We start from the raw sequence: 10,442 nt of genomic DNA, 5'->3' as shown, positions 1-10,442 counted from the left end.
TGTTTGAAATTATCAAAACAACATGTCTGACTCACGTATTTTAATAGGTCTCACTGCCATTTTATAAAATTTTCGATGAAGTTTGAGGTGTACTTTTCTATCACACAACAAGCCCAATGTATTCCTTCACTTCAACCATCCAACTTGATTATACTAATAATATCCCCTTTTATTTCATCATTGCTAAGAACAATAAAACCAAGATTTCTAAAACGTGCAACCTTTTTCATAAGTTGATCACCCAAAGTCGCAATCCTACTTCTAGTTCTAATACTTCTAAAATTACACTCTCTCTATATATATATATATTCAATTTTAGATCAACTCAAATAAAAATCTTTAGAATCTTAGGTTGACCTCCATAATAAATGCTTTCCTTCTAGTCCCTAACTTGTTTTATCAATAAGAAGAATATTATCATCAAAAAGTATACACCACGGTACATCCTCTTGCAAATATCTAAAAAAAACATCTATGACTAAAGCAAAAATGATATGGACTTAAAATTGATCCTTGTTGTAATCCTATTGAAAGAGTAAAATATTAGATCAAATTACCTTATATTTAAACATAAATAACAGCTTCTGTATATATATATCTTAATGCGTTGAATATAATAATTATTAATTCATTTCTTTTCTAGAATTCTCTACAGCACTTATACATGCACATAAAAATAACAATATGAAAGTCTTGTTTCCATAGAAATATATAAATAAAAAAAATAAATTATTTTTGTATTTATGTCTCTTTTTTTCTTATTTTTTTTTCTAAAATAAAATCGCTTTTAAAACTTAAGCCTCTGGTTTTAACCTTCGTACATCACCCAGATACCCTGCGCATGAATATGAGCACATAAATGAAGACATCGATCCTGAAAGTGCCAGCTTTTCCCATCAGGAAAGTAGGTTTGGATTGGGATCTCTCTCTCTCTCTTTGCTGATTGTGAGACTGAGTGTGTGTAGCGGGTTGCGGAGAGAGAGAGAGAGAGAGAGAGAGAGAGGAATGCTGAAAGTTATATAACAATGAGGTAACTGAACTCACTGCTCCAAAACCACCTTACATATCTCGACAAAGACACTCACGTATAAACAAAGAATGGATTCATCAATATATAACTCTACTCTTCTTCTCTCCTCTCCGTCGCAAACAATGTCACAGTTCCCTCTTTTCAAGCTTCAATTTTTCACTACCATGGACACGGCAACAAACTTGTTCCATTTCTTGCCTTTCTTGGTTTTGTTGGTATGGATGCTCGTAGACTTACTGAAGCCAAGGAGGGTCTTCCCCGCGCAACAAGAAGCTGGAGTCTTGCCGGAGATTATAGTTCTATTTAACATTCTAATTTTAACACTTTACCTTGGTTCTCTTGCTTTTAAAGTTTGGAAGATTGAAGCCATTCCCATGGACCCTCTCTTCATCTCTCTTTCCTGGATTCTTGTAACTTTTTTCACCATTTACACTAAGAGAAAAGCCAAAACAGAGAGTAGTGGCTGGCCCAATGTTCTTGTGTCTTGGTGGGTTCTTTCCGGAATTTTCCAGTTCTTTTCCATAATCACTTACCTCACCAACCACTTCAAGCTGTCGGCTTTACCCAGCTTCTTTCCAGCTGCTACTGTTGCCGATATTGCGTCTTTTCCTTTATCTGTCTTCCTCTGTATAGGTGCTTTTATTATGAACTTCCGGAGAGTTTCCAGCGGGCTAGAGCAACCTATACTGCTTGATGATTATGAAAATGAAGAAGTCTCGAGACGAGTGTTTTCCATTGCTGGAATCTGGAGCAAGTTAACCTTTCGATGGCTGAATCCCGTCTTTGAAAAGGGTTGGTTACAGAGACTGGAGCTCCACCACGTTCCCCAACTACCCAAATCAGAGACCGCAGAAACTGCATACTCGTTGCTTCAGGAATCGCTCCGCAAAGAAAAACCAGAATTCTCGACGCTTACTAGAGCAATTATGAATTTTATATGGAAACCTCTGGCCATTAATGCTGTTCTTGCTGGTATTCAACTTTCCCTTCTCTCTTAATAATTACAGACCTTTTAAACTAGCATGGTTAATTACGGATGATGCTAAGTGGTAACTAAAATCACGGGTTTAATGCAGGCTTGAACACACTTGCTTCCTATCTGTGTCTTTACCTGATAACAAACTTTGTTGACTATCTATCCAAAGTGGATGAGAAGCGCAGCCATGTCCATGGTTACATGCTTGCATTCATATTCTTCTTTGCCAAAATGGTGGAGTCTCTGTCTCAGAGGCACTGCTACTTTGGAGCTCGCCAAATTGGTGTTCGAGTTCGGGCGGCACTAATGGTGTCCCTTTATAAGAAGGCCCTAACGATCAAGTACTCAAGGATGAGCAGTGCAAAAATGCTAAATTTTCTTGATGTAGATGTGGAAAGGATTGGAGACTTCTTCTGGTACATCAACGGCATTTGGCTGCTACCCGTTCAGGTCAGCCTAGCTCTCGTTATTCTTTACAGGAATCTTGGTGTTGCAGCATCAGTCACCACGCTAGTCACAACAGTAATGATAATGGTGAGCAACACCCCACTAGCCAAATCACAAGAGAAGCTTCACTCCAAGATTTTAGAAGCTAAGGATGCCAGAATCAAGGCAACATCAGAGACATTAAATTGTATTAGGATCCTGAAGCTTCACTCATGGGAGGGTGCTTACTTGAATAAGCTACTTCATCTAAGAGACGTTGAAAGAAGCTGGTTGAAGAGATATCTCTACACTTGCTCTGCCATTGCCTTTCTATTCTGGGCATCACCAACGTTGGTTTCCGTCGTTGCTTTTGGTGTCAGCATCCTTGTCAAAATTCCATTGACACCAGGTACTGTTCTCTCTGCTCTTGCCACATTTAGAATACTTCAGGATCCCATCTACAACCTCCCAGAGCTCGTTTCAATGGTTACTCAGACAAAAGTCTCAGTGGATCGAATTCAGGATTTCATTCGGGATGACCAGAAAGAGAACCCAAAATCAAACTATATCACTGATCACTCAGAAGTGGTGGTCGAGATTGAGCCTGGGGAGTACAGTTGGCAACCAGATTTGAGCTCAAGAAAGCCAGCGGTCAAGTTAGACAGGAAGCTTAAGATAATGAGAGGGGAAAAGATAGCAGTGTGTGGATCAGTTGGATCAGGAAAATCTAGCTTCCTCAGTAGTTTAATAGGAGAGATTCCAAGGCTTTCAGGTGTAGGGAGCAAGGTGTTTGGCTCGAAAGCTTATGTACCTCAGAGCGCTTGGATTCAAACAGGAACAATAATTCAGAATGTTTTGTTTGGAAAGGAGATGGAAAGTTCATGGTATAAAGAAGTGATTGAAGGGTGCGCGTTGGATAGGGACATTAAGTTATGGGCTGATGGGAACTTGACTGTCGTGGGGGAGAGGGGTATGAACCTCAGTGGAGGCCAGAAGCAAAGAATTCAAATGGCAAGAGCTATATACAGCAACTCGAACGTTTTTTTGCTTGATGACCCTTTCAGTGCTGTCGATGCTCACACTGGAGCACATCTATTCAAGGTATGAACAACTAAATCACTTCTAAATTTATATTGTTCTCAAACAGATATATATATACTCTGAAAATTGGATAAAGATACCAGATTATTTGTTATCCAACATCCATGAAAAATATAAAAATTGTTTATTATGAACAGATACCAGTCCCAAATAGGACAAAGGGATGATAGATTGATAGGATCAGAAGTTGAACAAATTTTTTGATTACAATTATGAAAATCTATTCGTTCCATACGGATAAATTATTAGTAATCTTATCCAATCCTTTTATTTTTAAAAATTTGGTGGTATTTGTTTATAATAAATAATTTTATCTTTTCCATTACATTATTTTTTATTTCTCAATTAACAGCTTGTGCATTGTATTATTAATATGGAATTTCAATATGCAGGAATGTCTGACGCAACTACTGTCCTGTAAAACCGTCATCTATGTCACACATCAGTTGGAGTTTTTAGATGCTGCTGACCTTATTCTGGTGAAGTCCAACTCTCTACTGCTCTTATAAATATCAAACATTTGGCAAGTTACAAACGGAGGCTTCGTTTGAGACGGTTTTCTTGATGCTTCTTAAAGTAGCTTTCTAGTATAAAAATTTAAAATTTTGTATTAAAAAATTGCTTTAAAAAGCTATAAGAAAGCTGTCTCAAACGTTTTGCAAGTTACAAACTGAAATTTCATGTTTATAATACATTAGCTACACAACAAATTAAAAATTAAAAATTAAAAAGAAAAACTACTTCATAACAAACATCAAATTATCATTAACATACAAATTACAGAAGCAGTATTGCTTGGAAGTATTTAATTTAAGTAGGAAAGTCGAATATTTTCAGGTAATGAAAGATGGAAAGATCATACAGTCGGGAAAGTATGAAGAGTTGATTGCCAATGTCGATGGTGAGCTTGTGCGACTAATGGCAGCACATAAGAAGTCGCTCTACCAAGTGAGTTCACATAAGAAGCATAATAATGTTGCAACAAGCAAACGGCCTATGAACATAAATGTGGAGCTAACAGAAGAGAAACCATACAGTCAGATTAGAAATAGTGAGCTCTTGGAAAGGATTAATGAGGAAGAAAGGGAATCTGGACGGGTCAAATGCAGCGTTTACAACACATTCGTAACCTTAGCTTATAAGGGAGCTCTAGTTCCAGTAATTCTACTTTGTCAAGTTCTCTTCCAGGGACTGCAGATGGCTAGCAATTACTGGATTGCGTGGGCAACTGACAAGGAAGATAGAATAAGCAGGGGAAGATTGATTGGAATGTTTGTTCTGGTATCTGCTGGTAGCTCTCTTTTTGTGTTGGGGAGGGCAGTATTGCTGGCAACAATAGCAATTGAGACAGCACAAAGTCTTTTCCTTAGAATGACTAAAACACTCTTCCGGGCCTCTATCTTCTTTTTCAATTCAACACCTTCAAGTCGAATCATTAATAGGGTGAGGTTTTTACTTCATGGAAATTAAGACTTCGTTTGGGACGGCTTTTTTACTATTTTTTTAAGCGGCTTTCTAGTAAAATAATAATAATTTTTTACTAGAAAGTCGCTTTAAGAAGCAGTAAAAAAGTCATCCCAAACGAAACCTAAGTCAATGAAACTATTCTCATAAATAACTAATCTTATAGCTGTTTGTTTTTCAGTCTTCTACAGACCAAAGCACAGTGGATACTGACATTCCATACAGACTTGCTGGATTGGTATTTGCACTTGTGCAGCTTCTATGCATCATAGTTCTCATGTCCCAAATTGCCTGGACAGTATTCATTCTTTTTATTTTTGTACTTGTAATCTCCATGTTGTACCAGGTAAGACAATAAATTCTTATCATTTTTTTTTTTGCTCGTCTCAATGCAGAATCCTTAAACGTAGCAAAAAAAAAAGTCAATTCTTTATTTCTTCTGTTCTTTGAAAGTTTAATCAGTTACAAAGTCTATTATCACAAAAGAAAATTGATCAAACTTATATTGCTATGATTTTGACAGAATTACTACATCAGCTCAGCTAGAGAACTGGCAAGAATGGCTGGTATTAGAAAAGCTCCGATTCTTCACCATTTCTCAGAAACTATAGCTGGTGCTCCAACCATCCGATGCTTCAATCAACAGGACCGCTTTCTCGCAAAGAACCTTTATTTGGTTGATGACTATTCTCGCATTACTTTTCACAATTCTGCCGCCATGGAATGGCTCTGCCTTCGAATTAACTTTTTCTTCAACCTTGTTTTCTTCATCGCACTCATGATGTTGGTGTCTATGCCTAGGAGCGCAATTGATCCCAGTAATCTCTATTCTCAGAAAACAAAACATCAAAATAGGAAAATTTTCAATTTGAATTATTGACTCAAAGCTGTTAAATTTCAGGCCTTGCAGGGCTTGCAGTCACCTATGGCTTAAATCTAAATGTACTGCAAGCTTGGGTGATATGGAACCTGTGCAATGTGGAGAACAAGATGATATCCGTAGAGAGAATACTGCAGTTTTGCACCATAACTTGTGAAGCCCCATTGGTTATTGAGAACAACAGACCAGAGCTAGAATGGCCCAGATATGGAACCATAGAGCTTGAAAACCTTCATGTTCAGTATAACACAGGCCTTCCTATGGTCCTAAAAGGCATTAGCTGCGTAATTCCAGGAGAGAAAAAAATTGGAGTTGTTGGCCGAACAGGAAGTGGAAAATCAACACTAATACAAGCTCTTTTCAGAATTGTAGAACCATCTTTAGGGAGAATAATAATTGACGGCATAGATGTTTGCAGTATTGGATTGTATGATTTGAGGTCCCGGCTAAGTATAATTCCACAAGATCCAACATTGTTCCAAGGAACAGTGAGGACAAATTTGGATCCTTTACAAGAGCATTCAGATTTTGAAATCTGGGAGGTAAGAACAAGATTATTTTTTCCATTTGGAGATTCTAACTTGAACTGCTATCACGATTTTTGGATAACTTGCAGGCTCTGCGCAAGTGCCAGCTTGTGGAAATCGTTAAGCAAGACTACAGACTGCTAGATGCGCCAGGTATCATGTCTGACAAAAGCTTTAATATCACAAAATCTTGATTATCTAAGCATTTGTAGAAAACCTATATGTGGTCCCTATCTTTCAATCCATTATGAATCAAAACTAAGGGGCTGTTTGGTATGCGGATTTAGGCCGGATTTGAGGCGGATTTGAGGCGAAATCCAGCCAAATGGCCTAAAATACAAAACCAAATCTCACGGAAAATGAAAGCTGCCGTAGACGGAAAATTCCTCCTTTTCTTCGTAAATCCCGGATTCCCGAAATCCTCTCGTTCGGCGGATTTCCGAAATCCTCTGGCTCTATTGGCGTGGGAAGGATGAAACACCGCCCAAATCTCTCAACCTCCTCAAATCCTGAATGGAATAGCCAAACAGTCACATATGATTTATCATGATGGTTACCAAACAGTTTTTAGGATTTAACCCCCTCAGGATTTGATAATTCCGGATTTAGAGGATTTACGAAATCCTACTTAAATGAAATCCTAGATTTTACAAAACAGCCCCTAAAGGAAAATTATAGAATTTCTGAGAGCATGCTTCTCTTCAGTTGCAGAAGACGGAGAAAATTGGAGTGTGGGGCAGAGACAACTTGCCTGCCTTGTGAGGGTTTTGCTAAAGAATAGAAAGATTCTTGTTTTAGATGAGGCTACAGCATCTGTGGACACTGCAACAGATAATTTTATTCAGAAGACCATAAGAGAAGAAACTGGCCGCTGCACTGTAATCACAGTGGCACACAGAATCCTCACTGTAATTGACAGTGATCTAGTTATGGTGCTCAATGAAGGTATGAAAGAATTAAATTTTAAACTTTAACAAAAATTAACCTGAATTGCTTGATCTAAATCATCTGGGAAATTCTAAACTTAAACTATTTAATATGGAAGTAATGATAAATACAATACAGTAATTGCTGCTTCAAGATAGCTTATGAGAATGATGGAATTTGTGGATAATCAGGAAAAATTTTGGAGTTCGGTTCGCCTAGTGAGCTTCTCAAAGATAAATCATCAGCCTTTTCTCAGCTGGCATTGGAGTTCTTAGGAAGGTCTAAAAGTAACCAGGATGAGTTCACTTGAAAGGATGGAAAAAACAGAAAGCTTCTTGAAGCCATACAATGTTAGTTGAATAAAAAAATCAACAGTATCAAATGCAAAAGAAGAATAGAGGCAAATTATATCAAGACAAGGTCACGGGACAAATCATCACTTGCTTTGGTTGAATTTGTCATTTTGGGCATGCCTTCACTTGTCGCATTAGAATTAACCATGCAATAAATATGTTTTCTTTGAAGAACCTTCCATAAAAGATTTATAGTTTCTATGAAGGATCCATGATTTATTCTGATTACATTTAGGTTACTTTGTTTACTTTTTGTTTATGTCATCACTTGTAAAATCCTCTTATAAATGACATCTATTTGTAATAGACTGGACAATTGACGATCAATATAGTTATTTGCAAATAATTCTCTCTTATAATGGTATGACTAAACACTTCAGTTACACCATCCTCTCTCTCTCTCTCTCTCTCTCTCTCTCCTTTAGATTGCTTCTAAATTATGCTCAATTCATACCTTCCCTTGTGTCAATCAAGCTATTCAATCACAAGCATCTTGTCAGCTCGTATCAAACTTGAATCATTTCGTTGTGATTGTGCCAAGTCATAAATGTTTTTCCTCATTGTCAAAGGATTCATGCAATTGATCCCACATAGTGGGATAAAGTCTTGATATTATTCTTATTATTGATATCAAAGTCATTTGTCTTCTTCGATTTTTTGTGTGACCATAGATGAATTTCTAACTTGTCATTTTACTTTTTTTTAGTTTGAAAATAACTCTATATTTTAAAATAGGCATTATGGTCTTAAACCACCTAATCCTCAAAGGAGGGTAAGATGGTTAAAAGTAAGCAAAAGGGATGAAAAAAGTGAACAAATTTATAATAATGAGAGTGAGCGAAGATAATACTCGAAAAACTTCATCCCTACAAATCCTCTATACCATATTCTTCTCCATTCCCCATTTAGTTATTTCTAGAATTGTCCATACTTAATTAGCCCAAGCCAATTCAATCCATAGCTAGGCAAGTCTGATCCAAGTTCACCAAACCTTAAGATGTTAGGTAAACCCTACCTTTAAAACCCGCCTTTAATATTTTGGGTTTTTTTTCTCATTTCTCGTTGAAGTTTGACGATTTTTTGTTGCTTTTTTCCTTCACTTCATGCTCAATGCGATAATAATTCTGATTATGTACTACTATGATTTTTACAATAACTAAATATTTGTATTTTTTTCTTCCCTTCCCTAGCTATTTTTTATACCCCATTGAAAGTATTTTTATGTCTCTCACTCTTAGAAGCATCCTAACAATATCATCAAATTATTGCATAATTTCAACCTTTTATATGGTTCATGTTATTATAGTAATTCTCTTTTATGATTTTTATAATGATGTTGATAAAAGTGATATAAATTAATAATTATATTATTAGCATTAAGTATTTGGATCTCTATTATCTATTTTATATTCATCCTTATAAAGAAAAAGATCAAAAGTTATGTTCTTCCTACCCCATCATTATACTTACAATGCATTCATGCTACATATCATCATCACAAACATAACATCATCACAAACATTATACTTCATATGAAAAACATCACTCTTCTTGTGCAACACTTTAAATATATATTACTAAAAGTGGGTATGTGCATGCCTCTTGAAGCATTAGAAAGTCTTAGGGAAAAAATTCCATGCACTTTCCTAGTGTACCTAGGACTAAGTGGAAATTGTTTTCACTTATTTATTATAATTAACATATTTAACATGAAGGCATAATTGATTCATGGAAGAAAACCATCACTAAAGAAGAAATTGTGAAATTATTCTTCTATGATAATTGAAAGCAACATGAATTTCCTAAAACTATACTTTTTTTTTTAACAAGGACAACAAAATTTTTAGCCAATTATTGAGAGCAATATAATACATAAAAAAACATATGAAGAAAAGAAGTTTTCTCGTATTTGCATATTTATAGGAGAAATGGGACACTGAGGAGATACACAACCTAGAAAGCTTTAAGAATATTCTATTATAATCTTAAGAGAAATATAATAGCATTATTTAAGTTTTGATAGATTCTTAAATTATTTTTATAATTCTTTATGTTACTCCACTACCCCCATTAAGTTTTTTACACTGTTGTTGAGGAAGAATTTGTTTTATTTATAAATTTACTCTATTGTTGAATCAATTGCATAATTGCTCCTACTATATTATTTTATTTTAATTTATTATTTGATTATTTGTGGGTGCATGCTTATAAGACATAAAGGGGAGGCACACTTAAATTTTTATTTTGAATGGAGTGAACCCTTTCTAAAATTAAAATCAATAAAAAGATTTTTAAAATGATTGACCCTAATCAAAACTTAGATCATTCTAGACATCTTAAGGCTTTTACAAAACCTTCAGTAGATGAAATTCACCAAAGCATAAATAGAACCACCATCCAAGCAAATAATTTAGAATTAAAACCTGCAATCATTCAGATCGTACAAAATTCTCAGTCTGGGGAACTTTCATTGAAGACCCTAACCTACATTTAGAAAGTTTCTTAGAAATTTGTGAAATATTTATATACAATGGTGTTAGTGATGATGCCATTAGACTTGGATTGTTCATATTTTCTCTAAGAGATAAGGCAAAAATGGAATGAGTTGGCTCACAAATTTCTAGGAAAGTATTTTACACCTTCTAAGACTGCTAAGCTTAGATATGATATTACTTCTTTTACTCAATTAGAAGGATAGTCTATTTATGAGTTAGGAGAGATTCAAGGAGATGCTCAGAAAGTGCCCTCACCATGCCTT

At 35.6% G+C, this 10,442-nt stretch overlaps 1 protein-coding gene and 1 non-coding gene across 2 annotated transcripts; one reads left to right on the top strand and one right to left on the bottom strand.

Annotated features, from left to right (window-relative positions):
• Window positions 1-951: 951 nt before the first annotated feature.
• LOC110098607 (putative ABC transporter C family member 15) lies at window positions 952-7,655 on the top strand. Its single transcript, XM_020825486.2, has 10 exons — window positions 952-2,002; window positions 2,107-3,533; window positions 3,926-4,012; window positions 4,371-4,976; window positions 5,179-5,343; window positions 5,521-5,815; window positions 5,899-6,419; window positions 6,494-6,557; window positions 7,110-7,349; window positions 7,523-7,655. Exons 1-10 carry the CDS (start codon window positions 1,099-1,101, stop codon window positions 7,639-7,641), a joined length of 4,428 nt encoding a protein of 1,475 aa, XP_020681145.1. The 5' UTR covers window positions 952-1,098; the 3' UTR covers window positions 7,642-7,655.
• Window positions 7,656-10,337: 2,682 nt separating this feature from the next.
• Window positions 10,338-10,442, bottom strand: LOC114580557. The gene has a single exon (XR_003702007.1). It is a non-coding gene; the product is annotated as a small nucleolar RNA R71 (small nucleolar RNA).

Source organism: Dendrobium catenatum, unplaced genomic scaffold (genome assembly GCF_001605985.2).
Source record: "Dendrobium catenatum unplaced genomic scaffold, ASM160598v2 fragScaff_scaffold_124, whole genome shotgun sequence".
Classification (NCBI taxonomy): Eukaryota; Viridiplantae; Streptophyta; class Magnoliopsida; order Asparagales; family Orchidaceae; genus Dendrobium; species Dendrobium catenatum.
Note: the sequence above shows the minus strand (reverse complement) of the source record. Positions and strands in the feature narration are given on the sequence as shown.